The sequence below is a fragment of the Protomyctophum bolini genome, assembly GCF_963924005.1.
Source record: "Protomyctophum bolini genome assembly, chromosome: 12".
Taxonomy (NCBI): domain Eukaryota; kingdom Metazoa; phylum Chordata; class Actinopteri; order Myctophiformes; family Myctophidae; genus Protomyctophum; species Protomyctophum bolini.
In genome coordinates, this window is record NC_137873.1 from 7,570,547 (window position 1) to 7,597,263 (window position 26,717).

The window sequence follows — 26,717 nt, forward strand, 5'->3', positions numbered from 1 at the left end:
CTTGCTCACATTATGCTATGGATGTTGTACTAATACTAAAGATAAGACTGCTTGTCCACAAGAGCTATAAGCATGTTATTTACATGGAATGTAGATGAGTCAGATCAGATGCTAATGTATGTTTGATGTTTATCTGCATGTGGTGTCCTAGTTTCTTTGTACTGTATAGCAATAGATTGCTTGCTGGAGTTGCTGCACTCTGTTTACGGTAATTGACCATTTACCCTGTCATGGGTTGACTAGGGTTAACGCCACTTAGTGTCCACTTAACCACTTAATGCCCGGCATCCTGATTGTGTCGAAGGCTTTCTCAGAAAAGAGCAGAGCGAGAAGCTGACAGCGCGTCGCACCGGGCACGTATAGGAATAATTTTTACTCTTGCATGGTTTAATCAGTTCAAACATAACATAATGTCTGCATAATTTACCTCGGGCATAGCAGTGAGTTGTACCGAAGCATTACAACTAGCTACTATGAATTAATCAGAGAGGGAGAGAGAGAGACAGAGTCCACTCTATGGAGTCTCTGCCACACTCTCATTGGTATGCAAACTGTACCTCTAGCCTCAACTCGTTTGTCTGAAGCCGCTAATTGCAAACGGAGTCAAGCCATCACTCTGCCCGCCGTGTGTCTGACTGTGCCTCCCAGGAGACATCGACCTATCTCCTGGCCTCACAGAGGCTCTGCCCACCGTGTGTCTGAAGCCCAGCACACACCAGGTGCGCAGCACACACCGTCGGCAGCACACACCGTCGGACGCCGCCGGTGTGCGATAGGTTCATTGAAAATAACGGAGGCGGTTTGTTTTGACGCGCGGCGTTCGCAGACGGTGTGTGCATAGGGCTTAACTGTGCCTCCCAGAGGAGACATCGGCCTGTCTCTTGGCCTCACAGAGGCTCCAACACAGTGTTGACTTTGTCGACTAAAACTATGATGAAAACTATAAATACAAGCTAAGCTATGATGACTCGGTCTGAGTCGGTCATCAAACTATATAGGCTAAAATGTTAAGGGGGACTAGTGCAGACATTTTTGATACAGAATAAAAACTTGAGAAAAATGTTAATGAGGCACTACTGGAGAAGAGATCCAGCGGGAGCTAAAATCGCCGATCTACAAGCTCACAACGTGTCGCACCGCAACACTTGTAGATCTGCTTTCTACATACAGACATCACACTGCCTCCTGCCCTATCAGAGGCCCCAGAATGCCCTTCGATCCGTCCACACACACAGCTCTGTTTGTCCAGTTGATTATCGAGAGGAAAAACACGCTGTATGGATTGTTCTCCTCCATCGCACCATCGAGTGTGTGTGTGAGCCGCTGTGTGTGTGTGTGTGTGTGTGTGTGTGTGTGTGTGTGTGTGTGTGTGTGTGTGTGTGTGTGTGTGTGTGTGTGTGTGTGTGTGTGTGTGTGTGTGTGTGCCGCTGTGTGCGTGAGTTTGCATCAGTGGGCGTGTAAACGGTGAATAGTGCTTCAGGTACCCTCGCAAAAAAACATGCAGTAATCCTGATCTCTAAACTACCTCCACCCATGACCTGATGGAGGGGAAAGGAACTGTCAGGTGTAAAGGAGCAGCTTGGACACTCATGCATGAAGGAAGCATGATGAGTTCAAGTCCGTTGCTCTCCCCAGGTTGGCAGCGGGCGTGTAGACCATAATATTCACAAGCACATCGAATTGTAGGGAGAGAACATAGGAACGCGGAACGCACATGCATATATGACATCTGTTTACATCGGTGCCAGCCACACGAACAGTCACACGTTTTGCGGTTGATTTTTTTTACCTGTTTTTTTTTACCTGACATTCCATATGTTGATCTGACCTCATCAAACCCTGTACACTCAAGACACGCTCCATATATGGCCTGTGCACGCGAGGTCGCTTCTCGCCCTCAGGCGTCTTACTGGTTACCGTTATCTCGGCATGTACTGTATACATTATTTATACAAATGTGGTTTTTATTCCCATTTGACATGCCTGTTGAAATGTATACCAGCATCTCTCTCTCTCTACTGCATCAAAGTGATGTTGAACTTGCACCAGTAGCTATAGCAGTGCACATGGCCCAGATATGTCCAGATCTTGTCCGTCTTGATCTGCGATTCCACTGTGACCAAACTCGAGTTCTACCAAAGTTCTACAGTACATCGCCTTTTAAGAGTCAGACAAGTGCCACGGCCCTGCCAGACTCATCGACCCGGTTAAATAATAACTACAGAAACAATATCTCCTTATTTATTTGATTTCATATTTCTTGTCCGAAGGACTGCATGGTTTGGCCTTTGAAGAGCAGCGAGTTGCGGCATATCGATAGCATGAGGTCAGCGCTCCCGCGGCAGCACGGCTGGTTTCGGTCTTGTTTTTGCGAAGGGAGAATATCAATATAGTGTTTCAGCGGGGTAATCCTCTGACACGAGACTGAAGGTAAAAATAAATCCAATACAGGCGTCTATGGGGAGTCTATGGGGAGTCTATGGGGAGTCTATGGGGTGTATATGCAGAGACACTGCTGCGCCACATATAATCCTCCCATCATTTTTTTTTAGGTTTATGCAGCTGCGTCTACGTTCCTCAATCTGTCTCGCCGAAATGAGAAGGCTATATATAATGGTATGAGATTACAAAAGGAACCGTTTGACAGCCACACAGGTGGAGAGTAATAAGATTATACGTTGCTAGTGTCAGATAAAAGGAACAATCCAGAAGCTTTTCGGGGGCCCTATTATCATCATGACGGCTCAAAACTTTAATTAAAAAAAATATGATCTTACGTTTTTTTGCTTTAGTACCGGTATGTATCTGCCTTTGCTATTAAAGGGGAATACCACTCATTTCCAACATTGAACTATGTCATTAATATACCTCAGTTGTGTGATTTTTTTTTTAAGTCCCCCCCCCCCTTAATTCTATTTAGCCTAGAACTGGTGACATGGCCAAAGCATTTCCGGGAGTCCCCAGCCAAAACGTTGAGAACCCCTGGTCATGTGATCAGTGACATCACGAAGTGTACATTGCAAGCCAAAGAGTACAATCCAATCTTTGTGATGTCACTGACCACATGACACCAGGTTCAAGGGGGGGGGGGGGGGTCCTTTTATTATTTCAACACAGCAAGGTGGTATATTAATGACATAGTTCAATGTTGAAAATGAGTGGTATTCCACTTTAACTCATTTTGGATTAAAAAACACAACAACAATGCTGTCTCTATCCTCTAGTGAAAAGCTGTCCGCTGCGGCCATGACTCATCGTCATATCACGGTACATTTATTGACAAAAAAACAAAAACACTTGGAAACAATTTACTTTGTTGTTAATGCAGGTGTCATTTTGTGCTTCATCAACAAAAATATGAAAATAAAAAAATCACACCCGTGTGAACTGAGTGGTGCAGCTCCCCCCACCCCCCTCTCTCTCTCTCTCTCTCTCTCTCTCTCTCTCTCATTGGCAGGCAACATTGCAGCACTATCCCTCTCTGTTTCTGGCACCCCCTACTGGTACCCTATAGTCATATACTGGTGCTCGTGACCACATGGGTACATTACATACCTGACCACATGGGTACATACAGTAGGTGTACGCGGACATTGCTGGTTTGAAGGAGTGGCTGCAACACTCAAAAAAAAAAGAAAACCCTTTTCTCACCTCCCAAGGTGGCAGAAACCAGGAAGTGCGTCCCGTATTTCTTGATGAGGTTGTCGTTGATCTGCTGCAGGGTGGGGCGTCGGCCTAGCAGCCGCAGGTTGCGCAGGAACTCGGGCGCCAGCGGCAGCGGCGCTTTGAGGAAGTCTCTCTTCTCCGTGGCCAGACTGTTGACCTTCCAGTGGCTGAACTCCCTGCACAGGACACAGGAAGGAAGGAAGAATCACAGGATATGAAGTTACAGGCCAATAACGCACAGAACACGGGGAGGAAGGAAGAAGCACATGATATGAAGTTATAGGACAATAATGCACAGTACGGTGCAGTGTTGTTTTCGTTGACTAAAACCAAGACGAAATTTTTTCGTCGACTGCCTTTTTCCACTGATGAAAACGAAATGAAAACTAAGCTATGATGTCTAAAACTAAGACTAAATATATTGACGATTTTGTCAACAAATATAAACTAGACTAAAATGTTAGGAAGGGACTAGGGAACAAGAGATCCAGTATAAGTCATTCTACAATTAGTTGCATGCTGAACATAGCCGATCGACGAGCTCACACGTGATGACAATCAGTCATCACGACGGCATCAAGGCCTGCCAAAACACATTTTAGTCGACTAAATCACCTGTGGATTCAGTCGACTAAAATCTTATGACATTTAGTCGACTAAAACTAGACTAACACTCAAAACATTCCAGGCGATGTTTCACAGAGAACTGTGACCCATTGAAATGAGTTTCTGCTTCCCAGCATGCATTGCACTGTGTGAGGCTGTTGCGCGACAGGGAACTGTGAGCCGTTAAAGAGCAACGTGCAAGTGGTGTCGTGTTAGGCAGCTGGAGTAAGGTAACTGGATTGGTTAGGGAACCAACTGGGTTGTAACACGACACGTACCGGATGTTCTCAGACAAACAGACAAACAGTGGCGGCCATTGCTTCGCTCTTTTATAGTATAAGATATCATATGTTTTGAGAACCACCTGGTTTAAACACCTTTTAGGAAGTCTTTAAATAAGAATAATATCTGACCTGTCTGAACTGAGTGGTGCTGTACTCTACTTTACGTGTGTGTGTGTGTGTGTGTGTGTGTGTGTGTGTTTGTGTGTGTGTGCATTTCCGCGCTTAGACAAACAGACACACATTGCTGCGTATAGGAGTGGCCAGCACCACTTTTTAGAAGCAAACCCAAACGATACCAATATTTTCTCTCTGGCGACTTCACAAAAAACAACACTGCTGTCGTGCGATTAGCCGTCCGGCCCACAGTAAGATCTCATCCTAGTTGGAGTGGTCAGCTCTCGGTCAGCTCTCGGCCCACTTTAGGTGTCTCCATAATCATTTCATCAGTGCCCTGTCGCAACGTGGCCAAACTTCCTGCAAGTGTTGAAGATTATGCAAATATCAGCAGGAAAGTCCACTTCATCTGCATAAATTTGCACAGGAATCAAGAGCCGTTGAATATCAATGTATTGTGTATGCATATTCTCGCACCAAACAAAAATGCTATAGCAGTGGCACCCTTGTTTCCCTTGGGGACAAATGCGCACAGGAAAGTGCACGCACATGCACGTGCGCACACACGCACACACACGCGCACACACACACACACACACACACACACACACACACACACTATTATTGGCTCAATTACCCCACGGTATCTCTTGAGATGCGGTGAGGTCAAGAGTGTGCTATTACCGCGACAATACTGTAATTATGCTGTCGACAGTATTGTGGCTATAGAGCACGTTCTAACCAGTATAGCCTGGCATACATACATCACCCGTCACCCGGCATTCTCTGAAAGGACAAAAAAAATGGTGCTTGAAGAAGCAACATTTCTTTGTGTCTTTTGACTCTGCTGTAAGAAAGGTCCCGTATAGTGAAAGAAAACAAGAAATGACTCGAGTCATTTTCAGCTTGCATTCCATCCTCTTGCGTGTTGTGCCTTGGTGGGGCTTTCTGTAGTCGCGTTAGCAGTCTGGTGGGGGAGAGGAGAGCGGGCTTAAGGCTCATTCATAGTATATTCATAGAGCTGAAATAACGTTGAGCGGTGGCGAGTAAAAACAGAGAGAAGGGCTGGAGCGGTGGCGGTGGTTTGCTCTTCACGTCATGTTGTAGATTGGTGGTCACCTCACCACCGTAAATCCAGACTATTATGTTTGAGTCTTTAGTGTCCGCATTGCTTTGTACAGAAATATATATATATTTTTTTAAGATACAGTAGTTTAAAACCGTCTACTGATGTCAAAATTATTGTGTATAGGACTGGGGGACGGTCACAGTTAGGTTTGGTTTGGTTTATAGTTAGTGTCGTGCAGCAAAAAGAAAAAACCCATCTAGATCCGTTTCTGAGATAAATGACATGCCCGAAATCGAGATGTCAAGTTGAAGCATGTGGCTAATAAGGAACAGTGCCTTTAATGTGGTGTAATGGTGTGAACCGTATGCTTTCAGCAACAATCTGAGGAGACATCTATATCCCTCAGCACGGAGTGTTGGGGGGAAATATATATTCATATATGGACTCCAAAATGACGTCCAAATGATTCTGCCATTGATTTAACTAATGGATTACTTTCCCCTGCACTGCCGCTCTGTCTGTCATCACACAATGATGGGAGGTAATCTTCACTGGAATTTGTACTTTGACAAATTACAGTTCAGTCTGATAACTCACGCGTATAATGAACCAATATTTATTATAGGATCAGAATGCATATGACATTTTATCTCGGCGTCGGGCTCTGCTGCATATTTCTCTCTCTGCTCGGCACAATTAGACAACCATCATTAAGATCAGGGAGATAGATTTACAATACAACCCCCCATGGGGAACAGATATAGCAGAGCCCACCGGTGGTGCTGGGGTGGTGGTGGGAGCAAACATCACATAACAAGAACCATAATGCAGAAGGAATGCAGGGAGAAAGCATGCAGTCTAGGTGAGCTTAAACACCCCGCTTAATCGGTCAGCTGACTGCCACATCAGCATATGACGTGTGGATCTTACAAACACTGTATACACCCACATAGTAACGCAACATATTAACCCCTCGAGTACAAATATGTCCCATATGAGCATAGCATGAAGCCGCTTGAGTATATCTGAGTGAACTAACTCTGCAAGCTACGTATCATAATGTGGTCATTTCGATCACCATCAAAACCTGCCTATATGGTCTTTGTAATTGTTACACATTTCGGGAATTCCATGTGATTACTGGTCCAATGCAAATGGACGCTACAACGTGTGTAAAACTAAAGCAACAACAATGCCCCCAAAATATCTATTTCCGTACATACATACTGTGATAACCTTTTATCACCTGTGACATGAAGCTCTCACCGACACGTTCCGGCATGCTAATTGCAACGTCAGCCGCGCGTCGAACGGGTCGTTGTGGTTTTAATGCAGAAACCCATAACGGTCTGGTTTACTTTGTGTGCTGATCACATGCATGGGGAGGTATTAGTCTTGGCATAGCAGTTAGTTCACATTACACGGCCGATCGCTGGATGCTGATCATTAAGACATTCTGCGCGGGAACCCCCTTTTGGTGTTTTAAGCATTGTTATACTTTGGTCATTAAAAAATAGCAGATCTACAAGCTCATAGCGCGGCACCGAGTGCAGTGCTAAGAGCTTGCTTGAGGTCTGCTATTTTTTGAAAAATCGTGAAAATGAGACCCAAATGTTTGAATATTCTTTCAGAGTGAACGTTTTTAACTCACATCTTTGCTTCTGGGGGGAGGGTCCCTGGAACAACATATTTTCAGATGGGAGTCGGCGGCCAATTACATATAATCTTGGGGGTCCTTGACATGAACATGTTTGAGAACGACTGACAGGGTCTTTCAGAAAACTGTCAGGATTTAGAAGACGTTTGTAGAATGTTTTCTTAGGTCTACGTGGGTTAAGCTCCAGAGACCAGACTACTGAGACTGATTCAGACTGATGTGTTCTCTGTGTCTTCTCCACGCCGGCCGAGCACCGGGGGAAGGGTAACCGACGTGGTTTACCTTTCTCCTCGCTCTCCGCTCTCTAAGAGTTGACGGTGAGAGAGGTGACCATGCATAATAATAATAATATATACGATTTATATACGCTTTTCTGGGTACCCAAAGTCGCTTTACAGAAAGAGGTACAGACATATTTATTAGAAAACTATTTAAAAAGGTTTAAAAAGGTTAAAAACTAGAAATCAAAATCAAAAGAGGGACAAACAAGAAGGGGGTGTGTGTGTGTGTGTGTGTGTGTGGGGGGGGGGGTTATGTAGGGAAAGCCAGTTTGAAAAGGTGGGTTTTGAGTGTGCTTTTGAACATTTCGAGGGTTGGGGGGGGCAGCTCTGATGTGAGTTGGGAGTGAGTTCCAGAGAGAAAGGGCAGCCACTGCAAAGGCCCTGTTCTCCCCATGGCCGTTTGTTAGATTTGTGGGGTTCCAGTTGGTTGGCAGTGCTTGACCTGAGGGAGCGGGAGCGGACATGATGGTTGATGAGTTCAGAGAGGTAGAGGGGGGGCCCACATGGTGGGCGCCCGGCCGTCCCACCACAGATAACCATGATAGATGCTGTTAATTAAAAGGTTTTTTTTAGGTTATTACACCTGCAGGGCCATGAGCAATGTCCAAGCTACTGTGTTTTGCTGAACCAGGCAGGGGGATGTTTTTTTTTTAAAGCCAATATAAATTGATCAAATATCTAGCTATATGCCGAATTCTGTATTTTATTGGTTTTAGTGGTGGATGATTGCCCTGGCGTGGCATTATTAAAGAGAACACCTGGATATGATTAGATATTAATTGCGACGAAGGTCACAGTTAACTATGGTTGGTCAGGCACGTGACATTATCAGGGAATCTTGGAGATCCTGTGTGTGTGTGCGCGCATGTGTGTGCACGTGCATGTGCACATGGGTGTGCATGTGCGCATGCGTGCACTTGTGCTTGCGTGCGTGAGTGCGTGCGTGCGTGTAAGGTGTACGAGGTAAAAACTTATTTTTTCCAACAGTCTGCATTTTGATAACAGTTTCACACAGCCGATATACCAAACAGTTGTGTGACTTTATAACGAGCAGCAGTTTCACCTGAGTCAGGTGCAAACTCACCTTAATAAGAGGCGACCCATATACTATTTCTGTACGAGGGAGGGAGGAGGGGTTGGGGGGGGGGTGGGACTAGTGTCCACAACCTTCACATTTCTTGCTTAACTTCGCAGCACTGAGCCTCGGTTAGAAGCCAGCTTCAATATCCACACGATCCATTTCGCCAGCAGCACTCATTTCACTATAACTCAAACTCCTTCAAAGTTACATTAATTCAAAAAAGTTTATACATGTATTTCTTCTTCTGCAGAGTGGTTATTTTTTACCATGTCAGCTCTGGAGGAGCAAAAATATAAAAGAAAAAGTTTTTCAAAGAAAATCCTGTGGGAGGGCTGGTGGTCCCAGGGCCCATGCAGAGACACGTCATTAACCCATCCGGGACTGAGACCCGGTTCTATACAAATGTCTACAAAGTCCTGACAGTTTTCTGAAAAAACCTATGTTTCTAGTATGTCAGTCGTTCTCATTAAGCCAGTCACTCCCCCCAGAAGCAAATATTTTAGTTAAATATGTTCACCGTGAAAGAATATATATTCACAGAGTGCCGCGCTACGAGCTTGTATATTTTTGAAGGAGAAAAAAAAAAGATATTAAAATCTAAAACGTGTTCCCGTCCTAAATGGGTTAAAAACAGCTCTTCTTGCTGACTGAGTGGACCCACTGTCTGGGAAGTGGTTCAGCGTCAGACCTGAGGCAAGAACCCAGACTATATACAGAGCTCTGCATGAGGTCTGCAATGCTCCCAAACTGGCACCGTTTCACTTCTTGCAACATTTATTAACATAACTCTTACTGTTACTCTTAATAATCCTGTTCAGCAGCCTTATTTTATACTGATGGCAGGAGAAACGATCAGAGAACAGATCTACAAGCTTGTGTAGCTGGAAAATAATTTATATATAGGCCGGGTCTCCCTTCTATAGAGCACTGGTTTCCAGCTGTGAGAAACACACATCAGCACCATGGACAGCTCACTGTGTTATATAGAAACACAATTCAGCACCATGGACAGCTCAGTGTTATATATAAACACACTTCAGCACCATGGACAGCTCACTGTGTTGTTATATAGAAACACACTTCAGCACCATGGACAGCTCACTGTGTTGTTATATAGAAACACACTTCAGCACCATGGACAGCTCACTGTGTTGTTATATAGAAACACACTTCAGCACCATGGACAGCTCACTGTTATATAGAAACACACTTCAGCACCATGGACAGCTCACTGTTATATAGAAACACACTTCAGCACCATGGACAGCTCAGTGCGATATAGAAACACACTTCAGCACCATGGACAGCTCAGTGTTATATAGAAACACACTTCAGCACCATGGACAGCTCACCGTGTTGTTATATAGAAACACACTTCAGCACCATGGACAGCTCAGTGTGTTATATAGAAACACACTTCAGCACCATGGACAGCTCAGTGTGTTATATAGAAACACACTTCAGCACCATGGACAGCTCAGTGTGTTGTTATATAGAAACACACTTCAGCACCATGGACAGCTCACTGTTATATAGAAACACACTTCAGCACCATGGACAGCTCACTGTTATATAGTAACACACTTCAGCACCACTGACAGCTCAGTGTTATATAGAAACACACTTCAGCACCATGGACAGCTCACTGTGTTATATAGAAACACACGTCAGCACCATGGACAGCTCACTGTGTTATATAGAAACACACTTCAGCACCATGGACAGCTCACTGTGTTATATAGAAACACACTTCAGCACCATGGACAGCTCACTGTGTTGTTATATAGAAACACACTTCAGCACCACGGGCAGCTCAGTGTTATATAGAAACAAACTTCAGCACCATGGACAGCTCACTGTTATATAGAAACACACTTCAGCACCGTGGACAGCTCACTGTGTTATATATAATCACACTTCAGCACCACGGACAGCTCACTGTGTTGGTATATATAATCACACTTCAGCACCACGGCCAGCAACATCACTGTGCTGTCATATATCCACCAGGTCTGAAATCCACATAACTCCAGAACCGTTCGCCCCGCTGACTTCAAATTTCACACACGCCTTCCACACCCCCACAGGGAGAGCAGTGCCCGGCCCTGAGTCGGTCGGACCCACGGTTGTCCATAACCGCCACAAAAGGCTCTGGTCAGGCTCTGCCAGTAGAGCTAATGAGCCTCCTCACCTGTATAATTTCCCAGCCTCTGCCTCAGCCAATTGATTGCCATGGCAACCCCACACCTGCCATTTGGGAGGGAAACCCTGTTGGTGTTTTAAACATTATGTTATCATTTAGCTATTGGAAAATAGCAGATCTACAAGCTCATAGCGAGCCACCGAGTGCCGCACTACGAGATTGTAGGTCTGCTATTTTTGAAAAAAATGGTGAAAATGTGGTGCAAATCTTTGACTATATATTCTTTCAGAGCGAACGTTTTTAACTTTTTTGCTTCTGGGGGGGGGGGGGGGGGGGGTCCCTGCAACAACGTATTTCCAGATGGGGGGGCGGCGGCCAATTACATATAATTTTTGGGGTCCTTGACATGAAATACTTTGAAAACCCACTGACATCAGAAAACTGTCAGAAGTTAGAAGAAATTTGTAGAATCGTCTCAACTCAAAGACTTGCTTCACTCTCTTTTCTATTTTGAGAGCCGTGGCGCATCTGGGTGTGTGTGTTTTTTGGGGGGGGGGGGGGAGGTTGTGCAGTGCGCACGTACATGCACGTGTACAGTAGGCTATGCCGGCGTGCCCCATTTCCCCTGGAATGTGAAAACTAGGCTTTGGGCTTATTAATAATTTTGGATCCTCGCCTCTGAGTGAGCGAGGTGTATCATTTCAACATGAGGCATATCCTTCTCTGGATTAAAATGGTTAGAGAGAGAGAGAGAATATAATTTCCCACAGACGTTTCAAAGTATTTTTTATAAAGACCTGTAAGCCTCAGACAAAGACAACTGAGCTGCTGACAAATCATGACAATAAACAAAATTATATTTTGACACTACTGAGGTCCAAAACATTTATCAGGGTAACATTTACCCTTTTAGACCTAAGTTCGATTATACAAATGTTTTCTAAATCATGACAGTTTTCAGAAAAAACCCTATGTTGTCAGTGGTTCTCAAACTATTTCATGTCAAGGACCCCAGGAATTATAGGTAATTGCTCTGAAAGAATATATAGTCAAAGATTTTCACCACATTTTCACTATTTAAAAAAAATAGCAGACCTACAAGCTCGAGAGAGAGAGAGAGAGAGAGAGAGAGAGAGAGAGAGAGAGAGAGAGAGAGAGAGAGAGAGAGAGACAGCGAGACAGATAATTTGCCCTACCTGCCGGCCCAATAAAACAATCAGAAAGACTCTCAGAGAAACTAAGTTTGTATTTGTTTCTTAGGCTGAATAATCACTCTAATCACTCTGAAAGAAAGTGAAATTGATCATCTAGGGCGTCTCCTAGGGTGGATCTAAAAAAAAGGAAAAAGAAGTGGCCTGCCACTGTTAATTTGTGGAGATATGGCCTGTGTGTTCCCAGCTGAGAGTTTCCGGTAATGTGTTTCTGAAAAGGCACGGCCCCTCGTGTAGACAACGGCATTATTCATGACGCTTCCTGCGCCAGTCTGGGGGAAATTACTTATTGATATTACACAGATATTGGCAAAGCAGGCCGAGGAGAAACTTTCTAAGAATACAGTACTGAGTCACACAGACACACACACACACACACACAAACACACACATGTCTGATAAGAAGCTTTATATATGCTGCACTATACAGCGCAAAAGCATCACAACACACACCCACACACACACACACACACACACACACACACACACACACACACACACACACACACACACACACACCCCACACACACACAGTAAAAGTCTTACTGGGTCGGTTTACACACACACACACACACACACACACACACACACACACACACACACACACACACACAGTAAAAGTCTTATTGGGTTGGTTTACACACACACACACACACACCACTTTGATGAGGATATAGTGACCGGCATTCCGACAAAAGAGAATCGGCAATCAGAATCCTTTGTTCACAGTCACTGGTTCTATATACTTTCTGGAGTACAGTATATATAGGCTCTACTGTAATGTTATTATATCTGGCTATAGCATGTATCTGTCATCCACTCCCTCCTTGTTAACTCGGGCTCACTTTGCCCAATTTGTCACTGTATATGCTGTCTATATCTATTGTTTCACATCTCTGTCTCTCTCTCTCTCTCTCTCTCTGTCTCTCTCTCTCTCTCTCTCTCTCTCTCTCCGTAGAGAGAGATAGAGAGAGAGAGAGAGAGAGAAGAAAACCCTTGTCAGAAGTGTTGAATCTGACAGTCGGAAGACAAGAAGAAACCCATTCAAGCCGGAGTCAAAAGTCAAGCGCTAATTGGAGCATTTTCAACCAAAATGGGGTCGCGCGCCATTATTGGGGGCAGCGGTGGACTGGCATGTTCAAGGCCCCGTCGGTTGCCTCCTTAACCCACTCCGAGCGGGAACCCCTTTTGGTGTTTTTAAAAGCAGTGTTGTTATACTTTATAGCTATTGAAAAATAGCAGATCTACAAGCTTGTAGGTCTGCAATTTATTTTTTTTATCGTGAAAATGTGGCTCAAGTCTTTAAATATATTCTTTCAGAGCGAAAGTTTTTTAACACCAGTCTTTGCTTCTTGGGGGGTGGCCACTGGAACAACATATTTTCAGATGCGGGTCGGCGGCCAATTACATATATTTTTGGGGGTCCTTGACATGAAAATGTTTGAGAACGACTGACACATAGGTTTTTTCAGAAAACTGTCAGAATTTTAGAAGACATTTGTAGAATCGTCCTATAAGGTCTAAATGGGTTAATTCTGAATGGAGGGGGCCGGGCTCGAGCATTAGGTGGAGAATTTCCAAACAGCTCTGGCTAATTGCACACACAGAGAGAGAGGGAGGGACAGAGAGAGAGAGAGAGAGCAGCAGAGTAATCTGAATGCCTCTTATTATATTTTCCACTGTATTTTCCCCCAAGGCGTCTTATTCCCGCGGAAGAGGAGCAGAGGAAATCAAAGCAGTAAATTGTTTTGTTTTTTTGGGTTTTTTTTATTTTTATGTTTCTCTTCCTCCTGCTGGGATGAAATAATTGAACCGGGGTTGTTGCACAGTGTGTGTTTTATAGACCCAGAACCAACCGGTGGCACTTATTATTCTTCTGACGCACAGTGAGACAGCTGGACAAAAGTCCAGCTGTGATGTCATTTTAGGCACATGCAACACACATACATGTGCACAAACATGCACACGCGCATGCGTGCACCAATTATAATCCAATAATATAATTTCCCTAGTACGGGCTGGTATATAGATTTGTCATCTCCCTCCACAGTGTGAGAAATGTGAGGAAAGAATTGAATCGTGATATTAAAAAAAAAAGTATTGTGAGAGCGAGAGCGATGAAAGACATCTCATTATGGAACCTGTTCAGTGTTCAGAATGAAACGACCCAGGGTCCCCACAGAGAAATGGATATGAATTATTTTTAATTTGAACCGGAGAGGGTATAGGAGGGGAAATACTTAGTTTTATTGAGGAGGAGAGATGAATCACACTCCCTGTCGTTCTTTCTATATATATACAGTAGTGCGTCATGCTTACAGATCTGTCATCCCCTGCAGATCGACGCACGCATATTCCAAGAATTGCACACATTTTCACAACTTAAAAAACCTTAAAAAAATGTAAAACAAATTGAAAAGATAGCAGATCTACAAGCTCATAGTGTCACGCTATGAGCTTGTAGATCTGCTATTTTTTCAACAGCTGAAGTTTAAAATAATCGTTGGTTAAAGTGGTTAACAAACGCTTAAATGCGTTAACCGTCCTACGTGGGGTTAATTGCAGACATCGCTGCTCATTATGAGGCCCGGCCTCCGGGTGCACATTGTGTGCACGCTAATAAGCACGCACCTTCTAGTTGCCGCGGCTGACTGATCATTGTTTTTTAACCCATTCATGTGTGTGGGAGCAGAAGCAGCAGCAGCACAATTATACTGATCCTTGTTTTTTAACCCATGGTGTGTGTGAAGCATACTGCTGCTTGTTTCCATTGCAGTGTTGATTTTGATATGACAGCAAACCTTGATTTAGTTACATGATTAGTAGTTACATGATTGAGTTGAGTATACTATGACTATGCTATACATAAAGTGCCGTGACTACAATGCAATTCTAGTGCTGTCTACATAACATGCTATAAGTCTGTATCAAATGCTATCTAAGTCTACATAAAGTGATATCTAAGGGGGGTGGGGTAAGGGGCCATGATGGGAGTCTGAAAAGCTGGGTTTTCAAACTACGGCGGAAGATTGGGAGTGATGCTGCAGTTCTGATTGTAATGAGAAGTGCATTCCATAGTTTTGGAGCCAGAAGGGAGAAGAGTTTTGGACGTGTAGAGCATTGGTTTTAGGATACTTCCAGCTTCCCTGCGTTGGCTGATCTGAGTGAGTGGGAGGGTTTGTAGGGTACGATCATACTTGGAGATGGGGGAGCCATGCCTGTGGTTGCTTTGAATGCCAGCATCAGAGTTTTGTATTCTGTGCGGGCAGCGACCGGGAGCCAGTGGAGGGAGCGGAGAAGGGGGCAGACATGTGAGAATTTTGGCTGGTTGAAGACCAGACGAGCTGCGGCATTTTGGATCAGTTGGAGAGGCTTGAGTGTACTGAGACACAGAGTGAGTAGACCAAAATGCTCCCATATTGTAACCAATTATATGAAGATTGGTTGAAAATGGCCCAAAGTCATCCTTTTTCATCATGGGTTCTCAACCCGGGGGTTGCGAACCCTCGGGGGGTCGTCAAACTATTTTGGTTGGTCCCCAAATTATTACAAATAAATCACACCCGTGTGAACTGAGTGGTGCAACTCCCCTCTCTCCCCACCCCCCCTCCTCTCTCCCTCTCCCCCCCCCCCCCTCTCCTCTCCTCTCCTCTCTCTCCTCTCTCTCTCATCTCTCTCTCTCTCTCTCTCTCTCTCTCTCTCTCTCTCTCTCTCTCTCTCATATTAGCAGGCAACAGTGCAGCACTAATACTATCTCTCTGTCTCTCTCTGTTTCTGGCACAACAGCGCCCCTACTGGTACTCATCACACTGGTGCTCATTAACGTCACACATAGGTGAACACGGACATTGCTGTTCCTTGGAGTGGTTGCACCACTCAAAAATCACACCTGTGTGAACTGAGTGGTGCAACTCCTCTCTCTCTCTCTCTCTCTCTCTCTCTCTCTCTCTCTGTAATTAGCACTAGGCAACAGTGCAACACTATCTCTCTCTCTCTCTCTCTCTCTCTCTCTCCTCTCTCTCTCTCTCTCTCTCTCTCTCTCTCTCTCTGTTTCTGGCAGTGCAGGTTGCACCACTGAAAAAAAATCTATTCTATTATTAGGGTTATTTTTGCAGTCAGTTTGTATTGGGGTGGCGGAGCGGGGGAGGAGGGGGAGCAGGGCGTGGGTCGCTGCGCTACATGGCCAAAGCATTTCCGGGGCTCCCCATTCAGCCAAAAACATTGAGAACCCCCTATAGCTTTAACCCATTCTGACCTGAGATCAGATTCTGTGCAGTCGCTCTTTGATTTTTCAAAAATAGCAGACCTACAAGCTCGTAGCGCGCGCTATGAGCTTGTAGATCTGCTATTTTTCCATAGCTAAAGCATAGCATAATGCTAACACCAAAAGGGGTTCCCGCCCAAAATGGGTTAAGTGGTAATCGAATCGTTTTATTTTCTTCCCCCCCCCAGCAGCAGGCGAGACTTATACAAAGTATTTCCAGATAACGATTTCCTCTAATCAGATTAGGGTACATAGTCCAATTACAGTGCAGAACAAACATCTGTCTTCCTCCAGCTGGAAGCAAACCCTGGCCAGCCACACCGGCCAGGATGCGTGGCCCTGGAACGGAACACAACAGCCCTGGAACGGAACACAAAGGAACGCCTGTGATGTGGCAGGTTGCTGCTGCTTCTATTATCATGCCAGACCCTCCCACCGGGGGCTGCTGGAATATTAGGCTTAACGCCAAACCCTCACCATGTCAGTAATGTCGAACTAACTGCTTAGAATGCACTATAGCTGGATAGTCGCTGTATACCAGTTAGTTAGTAGACTATACCTACCGCCCGCTCCCATGTGTTCCGACGCCAAGTATGACACACTGTAGGAATGAGAACTAGTAGCCTGGAAACAAAACCTTGGCCAGCCATGCCAGTTGGCATCCCGCGACAGTGTTCTGTGATATTAGTCTGGCTTATTAGCCAGGCTAGATAACTACTATAGGACTACAGCTTGTTTAAAACCCCATGAACAGCCGAGGGAGAACAAAATCATCTTAGATTTTCCATCTCCTGCATATTCTGCCATCATCCCTCCCTCTCTCGCAGTCACATGCAAATATGCACACGCACGCACCCATGCACGCACACACGCACGCACGCACTCCTATGCCACTCGGTATCTCACATTCGTTTTCGGAGCTCATTTCTCCTTGTCTCTGTTTCTCCATGCCTCCTTATCGTGCCCATTAGACACAGCGTGAGCGCTGTATTTTCCTCATTCAGATCGGCTATTTTTGCCGTTTGTCAGGACGCGCACCCAGCTGCTCCTTATCACACGGCGGCGCAGCGGAGAAAATTGTTAATTTGAGGGTCGGCTTGGCACTTTTTGTTTGGGTGGGGGGGGGGGGGGGGGGTTCCAGAACAACAGGAACATGCCCAGGGTATGATTTTCTTTTTGGGCCTTTTTCGTTTCTTTTTTTTTAAGATGTTTTTTTGCAGCTTATGCCTTTTATTGTTTTTTTGAAGGGACAGACAGTAGGCTGACAGGAAACGGGAGAGAGATGGGGGGGGGGAAGACATTCAGTAAAGGCCGTGTCGGGCTCGGGAGTCGAACCCGCGGCACACTGCGACTGGATTACCAGTCGCAGTGTGCCCAGACGGTTACGCCACCGCCTGGGCCAAGAATGTCTCTTTTGACAGTAAAGGTTGCCTACTACCTAATACTACATTATACATCTGCTGTAGAGACACTAAATCCTTCTCTATAGTGCAAACAGAATGTTGTCAATGAGCCAAAAAACACAAGAATGACATTGCACTTAAAATGTCACCTTCTCCACAATTTCGCCCCAATGCTCTATAGAGCACCGTAGTTTGACGTCAATATCGGTCCACAGGTTCATGTACTTTGCATTCACATTGTAATCCCCATAGAGGGGTTTTAGATCGCCTCATATAAGAACTGTCATTGAAAAATAAAAATGTCATCCCGGCCGTTTCACTCATATGGATATGAAGAATCAACTGACTGTGAGAAAACGCTATTGTTATACTGCTGCTGAATGAGTTATATTTTCGCTAGAAAACAGTATCATGAGGGACTTCGACTGTCATGAACGATACGGAGACGCCTCCCGGACAATATCGCAGGGTCAGTTTGTTTATTTTTGGACCACAATGCTTATATGAGACGATTTTAAGATGACCCTCCATGTTATAGAGAAAAACGTACGTCTTGAACCAGGGGATGAGCGAGTGACTTCAGCGCTCTACGGAGCGCCAACATTTTCGGGGAGGTGACTCTGTGTCGATTACGACCGTCAGTCACTCACATTTGATACCGTCGAAAATGTAACTAATTCAGCAGCAGTAACAATAGAGCGCCGCAGTCCCCGCCCCCTTTCAGAAAAGCGAGTGGCCCAGGAAGTGGAAGCCCCAATGCATTCTCCCATCGGCCCTTTTAATATAATTTATTTAAAGACGGTTACGCCGCGGACAAAGCCAATTCGGATCGTGACGAATCATGACAATGAACACAATATTTTGGGACGATCAAATCATTAGAAAAGAAAGTCAGGAGACAACACTATTTGTTTTATTTTTCGTCTTATAAATTATTTGATCGGCCCAAAATATTGTGTTCATTGTCATGATTCGTCACGATCCGAATTGGCTTTGTCCGCGGCGTAACCGTCTTTAAATAAATTATATTAAAAGTGCCGATGGGAGAATGCATGGGGCTTCCACTTCCTGGGCCACTCGCTTTTCTGAAAGGGGGCGGGACTGCGGCGCTCTATAGCGTTTTCTCTCAGTCAGTTGATTCTTCATATCCATATGAGTGAAGCGGCCGGGATGATGACATTTTTCAAACACAGTTCTTATACGAAGCGATCTAAAAATCCTCCTACAGTATATGGGGATTACAATGCATATGAAAAGTACATGAACCCGTGGACTTTGGGTGCTCTATTGTTATATGAACCGAAGAAAAAATCAAATAAAAATACACACAAACGGCAAACGAATGTGGTGGCAGAAAGCCAGCAGTGACAGGAATATGTCGGCGTGCAGATATACTGGCATTATATTGTCTGATGCTTATTGTGTTGTTGTTGAAAGGAAAAGTGAATTAGTTCCTTCCCTCTCCGCCGTCTCCAGCTCTCTCTCTATTTGATTTACACACGAGCACGTATATTCGTACGTGGCACATGCACATGCACAGCACACACGCCCACGTGCGCGCTCGCTCGCCCTCGCACACATGTACGCTCGCCCTCGCAAACCTATACACACACGCTTTACATATTTGCCATCTCAGGACATTTTTCATTGTGCGAGCGTTGAAGAGAAGATAAAGGAGATGACACTCACAAAGCCTCACGACTGTGCATGGCCTGGCTGACTCGAAACCGTGGCGTGGGCGCGGTGCACGCGCACGTCGCCTTATTCATGCATGAGGGAAAGAGATGAAAAGAGGAGTTTGAGAGAAAGAGGAGAGAGGAGCTGCACCGAACAAAAGGAAAATAGGTTGTACTTATCTGGGGGTGGGGGGGATAAGGGGGGGGGCTGCAGAAGGGAACAAGAGGCAGACAGATGCCGGCGAGAGAGAGAGAGGGGTCTTTCTCTCTAAGTGGCTTCGTAATCTTTTCATTATGAAAAAGGAGAAAAACATTACTTCTTGCCCTCGGATCTACCGTCACATCGGTGACATATCTACCCTAATCTCCCTTGACTGAGAGTCTTTCTGATTGTTTTTTTGGGCCGGCAGGTAGGGCAAATTCTCTCTCTCTCTCTGTCTCTCTCTCTCTCTGTCTCTCTCTCTCTCTCTCTCTCCCCCACACACCCCCACACACATTGTGTCTGAGGAGTGGGATGTGGTGGAACTGTTACTGTGTCTGTGAGTGATGCTTGTATTGTCAACCCCTCCCTCGCTGTCACACTGTGACATGCAGGAGGTGTTTGAGAGGCCTGCCAGGCACACAATGTGTGACAGACCACTATGGCTGGTCAACGGTAGGGCTACGGGCGTTTAGAAATGTGTGTAAGTACACAAATAGACGCATGCAGACACCGGCACGCACTCTTTCTCTCTCTGCCCCCCTTTCTCTCTCGCTCCCCCCTCTCTGTACAGTAGCTGTTAATTGGGACGACCTCAATTACTGTGAAGAGCTCATCAAATCAACAACTTATTTATTGGATTTGATTTGATTGACTATATAGTCTTTATTGTACCCCGCGGGGGAAATTTGGTCTTCCAAACACATGGATAGAACTAAAAAAAACAATACTCGATTATAGTCACACACGTTATACCGCAGTGAAATTTGTTCTCCGCATTTGACCCCATGTCTTGGAGCGGGGGAGCCGCATCCGTGCCGTGCTCGGATGTCATTTTGATTCGTTGATTTGGCAGTACTTAGTTTAGAGACAGTACTTGGTTTGGACTAGTCATTGGTTATATAGACCAGTCATTAGTCCTATACAACTACAACCTATCTCAAACCCTCACCCTATAACCCTAACCTCCCACAATACACCGGGTCATGGCGAGCCATCTGCCCGTTCCACCAGGCACGCAATCTGCACACGTCTGCAGCGTCTGCACACACAGTCAGACAATATCATCATAATAAAACTGCCATGAGCTATAAACGCACTGAGAGGGCATCGGTTCTTTGGTAAAGTGTGTGTGTGTGTGTGTGTGTGTGTGTGTGTGTGTGTGCGTGCGTGCATGTGCATGTGCGTGTGGGCAATAATAGCAAACTAGGACCACAGCTTGTTTAAAAACCAACAGCCGATGGAGCGACATGATCACATATATTCTCTCTGCCACACATTCTGCCATCGTCCTCCTCCTTTGTTCCACGCTGGCCGTCTCTCTGTCTGCCTCTCTCTCTCTCTCTGCCTGCCCTCTCTCTCTCTCTCTCTGTCTGCCTCTCTCTCTCTGTCTGCCTCTCTCGCTCTCTCATGCGTGTGCACGCACAGCAATTACATGGCCCTATCCACAGGCAGATAACTCAGTGCGCTACAGACAGAGAGAGAGAGAGGCAGACAGACAGAGAGAGAGAGGGCCCGCCGGGCCACGGCATCAGAAACGTCATAACAAATATTACATAAAGGACTCCAGTGATCCGTTCATTCATTCAGTGTTCAGACTAGAGAGAATGTACCGAAGGCTACCTGTACTGTGTGGAGAGAATGTACCGAAGGCTACCTGTACTGTGTGGACTAGAGAATGTACCGAAGGCTACCTGTACTGTGTGGACTAGAGAATGTACCGAAGGCTACCTGTACTGTGTGGAGAGAATGTACCGAAGGCTACCTCTACTGTGTGGAGAGAATGTACCGAAGGCTATACCTGTACTGTGTGGAGAGAATGTACCGAAGGCTACCTGTACTGTGTGGAGAGAATGTAACGAAGGCTACATGTAATGTGTGGAGAGAATGTACCGAAGGCTACCTGTACTGTGTGGAGAGAATGTACAGAAGGCTACCTGTACTGTGTGGAGAGAATGTACCGAAGGCTACCTGTACTGTGTGGAGAGAATGTACCGAAGGCTACCTGTACTGTGTGGACTAGAGAATGTACCGAAGGCTACCTGTACTGTGTGGAGAGAATGTACCGAAGGCTATATCTGTACTGTGTGGAGAGAATGTACCGAAGGCTACCTGTACTGTGTGGAGAGAATGTACCGAAGGCTACATGTAATGTGTGGAGAGAATGTACCGAAGGCTACCTGTACTGTGTGGAGAGAATGTACAGAAGGCTACCTGTACTGTGTGGAGAGAATGTACCGAAGGCTACCTGTACTGTGTGGAGAGAATGTACCGAAGGCTACCTGTACTGTGTGGACTAGAGAATGTACCGAAGGCTACCTGTACTGTGTGGAGAGAATGTACCGCAGGCTACCTCTACTGTGTGGAGAGAATGTACCGAAGGCTACCTGTACTGTGTGGAGAGAATGTACCGAAGGCTACCTCTACTGTGTGGAGAGAATGTACAGAAGGCTACCCTCTACTGTGTGGAGAGAATGTACCGAAGGCTACCTGTACTGTGTGGAGAGAATGTACCGAAGGCTACCTGTACTGTGTGGAGAGAATGTACAGAAGGCTACCTGTACTGTGTGGAGAGAATGTACAGAAGGCTACCTGTACTGTGTGGACAGAATGTACAGAAGGCTACCTGTACTGTGTGGAGAGAATATACCGAAGGCTACCCTCTACTGTGTGGAGAGAATGTACCGAAGGCTACCTGTACTGTGTGGAGAGAATGTACCGAAGGCTACCTCTACTGTGTGGAGAGAATGTACCGAAGGCTACCCTCTACTGTGTGGAGAGAATGTACCGAAGGCTACCTGTACTGTGTGGAGAGAATGTACCGAAGGCTACCTGTACTGTGTGGAGAGAATGTACAGAAGGCTACCTGTACTGTGTGGAGAGAATGTACAGAAGGCTACCTGTACTGTGTGGACAGAATGTACAGAAGGCTACCTGTACTGTGTGGAGAGAATATACCGAAGGCTACATGTAATGTGTGGAGAGAATGTACCGAAGGCTACATGTACTGTGTGGAGAGAATGTACCGAAGGCTACCTGTACTGTGTGGACAGAATGTACCGAAGGCTACCTGTACTGTGTGGAGAGAATGTACCGAAGGCTACCTGTACTGTGTGGACTAGAGAATGTACAGAAGGCTACCTGTACTGTGTGGAGAGAATGTACAGAAGGCTATACCTGTACTGTGTGGACTAGAGAATGTACAGAAGGCTACCTGTACTGTGTGGACTAGAGAATGTACAGAAGGCTACCTGTACTGTGTGGAGAGAATGTACAGAAGGCTATACCTGTACTGTGTGGACTAGAGAATGTACAGAAGGCTACCTGTACTGTGAGGACAGACACAGAGACGCAGAATCAGGTGTCAGGGCCCGGCCACGCACGCCACAGAGGACAGAACATGCCTCTCTATTTGAAAGGACATTATCCTTGAAGCAGCATCATTGATTTCTCTATAAACAACTCCTCTTGGTAGGCTATACTGGTATACACGATAAACCCCATCAGCCAGTCGCCTGGGTTTGGTTCCAGGCTCATGCTTTGTTAATATAGAGCAATGGTTCTCAACGTTTTTGGCTGGGGACACCCTCCCACCCTCAATACAAATGTACTGCTACAATAACCTTAATAATAGAGAAAATACATCGTAAATTAACACGGAAACCAGATCTAATCATTAAGGAACGTTTATGCATGTACTATGTGTACTATAGCCTATATGTAAACTCTTAACTTCCATTTACATGCCATTCAGTTTTTTTAATAATTTGGGGACCCCCCAAAATAATTTGGCGACCCCCCCCCCCCCCCCCCCCCCCCCCTGAGGGGTCGTGACCCCTGCTCTATAGCCTATACTGTATTCCTCCAACCATTTTCCTCGGGTAACGGTGGCCACAACCCACGTCTGCAATCGGGGCAACCACATGGGTAACAAAGTTGAAAGACGGAATTCTGCAGAATTCCGTCTTTCAACTTTGTCTCCCTCCTGTCTACCCCCCTCCCCCCCTCTCTCTCTCTCTCTCTCTCTTCTCTCTCTCTCTCTCTCTCTCTCTCTCTCTCTCTCTCTCTCTCTCTCTTTGAACTCAGTAGGTGTTTACGTTCAAAGTGTGTTGCACAACTTTGTCCTTTAGACAGAAATGCAGTAGTCAGGACACACACACACACACACACACACACACACACACACACACACAGTGCCTTCTAGGTAGTCTCTCCTACTGTGAGGACTGAACTTGCTCCCTGACTGCTTCCATCATTGAACCACAGGACATTATCTGGCCCTGCTGCTCAGCCCATGCTGAGCACGAGCGCACGAGCGCACGCACGTAGGGCAGAGTCGTGGGTGTTATGAGGAAACTTGGTCAAAGTCACAGAAAACTACAGGACCCATGAGATAGACATCTTCCTAACTGTAATAATACACTATAGCGTGCGTGCGTGGACCACCATTTGATTAGAGTTATAGCCTCTCAGAACCAAAGATGATGTTATATATGATGATATCATGATATGATTTATCGCTGGATAACATTTTGTCAACTATACTGCATGCTGTATTGATGTGGAGACGACAGGCAAACCATTAATATTCTACCTATTTCTCTACTTGTGTGTGTAGACTCATTGGCGGAGGGAATGTCCCACGGGTGGAGGGAATGTCCCAACGGACGGAGGGAATGTCCCACGGGCGGAGGGAATGTCCCAACAGGACCGTACCACTTCAGACCAAAAGGTAGGGCATTCACTTCTAATCATTTTTACTGGTCGACTAGTTGCCTAGTTTACTAGTCGACTAGTTGCCTAATGCCCTAACCCGAGGCAACGAATATGCACACTGTACTCATGTACTACTGTAGGCTCACAGGTTGCATATCGGAAAAAAAAACACGTCACGTATCGAAATATAGCTCCGTAACCCCTTCACGGAGCTAATGGAAACACTGCAGGGTGTTATAGGCTGCTATACTCACAGCAGTATAGTGCCTGCCTGTGGCTGCGTGACAATTAATGAACGGGACAGCTTTGGGATTCGGGGGGAAGTTGATTAAGTAAGTCTCTTCCATTTCTCAGCTCAAGTGGTAAAAGTTAACGTGGGCATCTTTACTGTTTTGTCATGAGGCTCCAGTCAAAGTGTGGATAGAGCAGGGGGGCAGTCAGACGGATATTTTGTGAAGCCACTAAGGAAATGAAAGTTCATGTAATGGCCTGTTGTGGCGCTGTCATTGGGCTCAAAAAAACCCATAGCCCCATAGAAGTCCATGTATTTGGGCCCAACTTCACCTAGACTGTATTACCTTAATAAACATGGTCATGAATACTTTTTGCTTCCAGTCACTAGTTTAAAGTCTCATTTCTAATGTCATAATATTCTTTTTGGAAAATGATGGTCCCATTTATTAAAAAGATTACCATAAAGTTGCGCATGTTCTGAGGGGCGTGGCTACCGTTACAGTCTATGAACGGGATCCCCCACCCACTCGAGTCAAAATAAAAACCAACGAAGAAGAAGGGGGAAGTCCCGCCTCGTTGTCTGGGCCAGCCAATGGGCCAGCTGGCCTGAACTGGGCCACAACGGATCTAGAAAGATGGCGACTTCCATTGCAAGGACTGACAGGCTTCATTTTACGTTCACGTTAGACCCGCGGAACACTTTGTCCATATTTTTTACAGTCTATGGGATAGAGCCTGTTGCCATTTCCCACCTGCATGTACTCCAGTCTATGATCTGTCTTTGCCCTCTATCTTTTGAGAGTGTCTGTGGTTCTTTTTTATGTCTTGTTTTGACTGTTCAAAGAATCTAAACTCAACGTTACCCTGAGGCGACTGCAGAGTCTGCAGCGCTATAACAACTGTTCACACAGCCACACTGGACAGACCGGAGCAAAGGTCTGTACTTTAACATGCAGCCAGTATAAGCAGCCCAGTTTAAACACTCTCTGTCCGGCGGGCCCTTCACAATAAAGCGTCTCCCTTTACCTCACAATGAACTAAACCTTTACACTGCTTATTATTGACAGGGAATGTAGTCTTAGTCACTGTAACTTAACAGCGTGCGTTTGTGGGAGAGAGAAAGAGAGAAATAGAGTTTACAGTTTACAACCACGCAGGGGGTTGTGTGTGTGTGTGTGTGTGTGTGTGTGTGTGTGTGTGTGTGTGTGTGTGCGTGTGTGTGTGTGTGTGTGTGTGTGTGTGTGTGTGTGTGTGTGTGTGTGTGTGTGTGTGTGTGTGTGTGTGTGTGTGTGTGTGTGTGTGTGTGTGTGTGTGTGCGTGTGCGCTCGTTCAGTGGGATACGATGAGGGCAATCAGGGCCGTGATTAGATTTCCAATCTCCTGCCAGAGAAGTGAATATTGCCGCTCTGCTGTTGGCATGCTGTTGGCATGATGTTGGCATGATGTTGGCATGACATTCTTCTGTAATATCGTACAGACCTGGCATCCACTCAACTACTGTAAATGCAGTGCAGTGTTGCCATGTCCACTTATAAGCAACTGTGGACTTCTTTGGTTTTTGCGGGTTGTGTTTCAAAATTGTAGTTGCTTATTTGTCCCTATGTTTTGTGCCAAGGAGCCACATCTTACCAGATCTGTGTTAGAATGATTAAAAAACCTTCCAATATGTGACACATTGTGAGCTTGTAGATCGGCTATTAGTTTAACCCATTCTGAACGGGATCCCATTTTGGTGTTAGCATCATGTTATGCTTTAGCTATTGAAAAATAGCAGATCTACAAGCTCGTAGCGCGCCACAGAGTGGCGCGCTACGAGCCTGTAGGTCTGCTATTTTTGAAAAATCGAAGAACGACTGACATTTTTAGAATCTGATCTCAGGTCAGAATGGGTTAGTCAGACCAGTGTGTGTCCAGGGGAAACCTCGTATGAATCTGATCTCAGGTCAGAAAGGGTTAAATGATAATGTGGCCTATAGTCGATTCCTTTGAGCTTGTTATCTTAGACCCGGTTGCTTTATTTCTCCCACAAAATCTAGCACACGCACGCACGCACCCACCCACACACACACACACACACACACACACACACACACACACAGAGACACACGCACAC

At 45.6% G+C, this 26,717-nt stretch overlaps 1 protein-coding gene across 1 annotated transcript in view; it reads right to left on the reverse strand.

Moving 5' to 3' along the window:
• The window catches only part of brinp2 (bone morphogenetic protein/retinoic acid inducible neural-specific 2), a gene marked incomplete at both ends in the record, with an annotated part of 162,354 nt that overhangs the window by 129,097 nt on the left and 6,540 nt on the right, over window positions 1-26,717 (reverse strand). Inside the window, 1 exon segment of the mRNA XM_080778844.1 lies at window positions 3,652-3,842. Within this exon segment, the coding sequence (XP_080634970.1) occupies window positions 3,652-3,842 (191 nt within the window).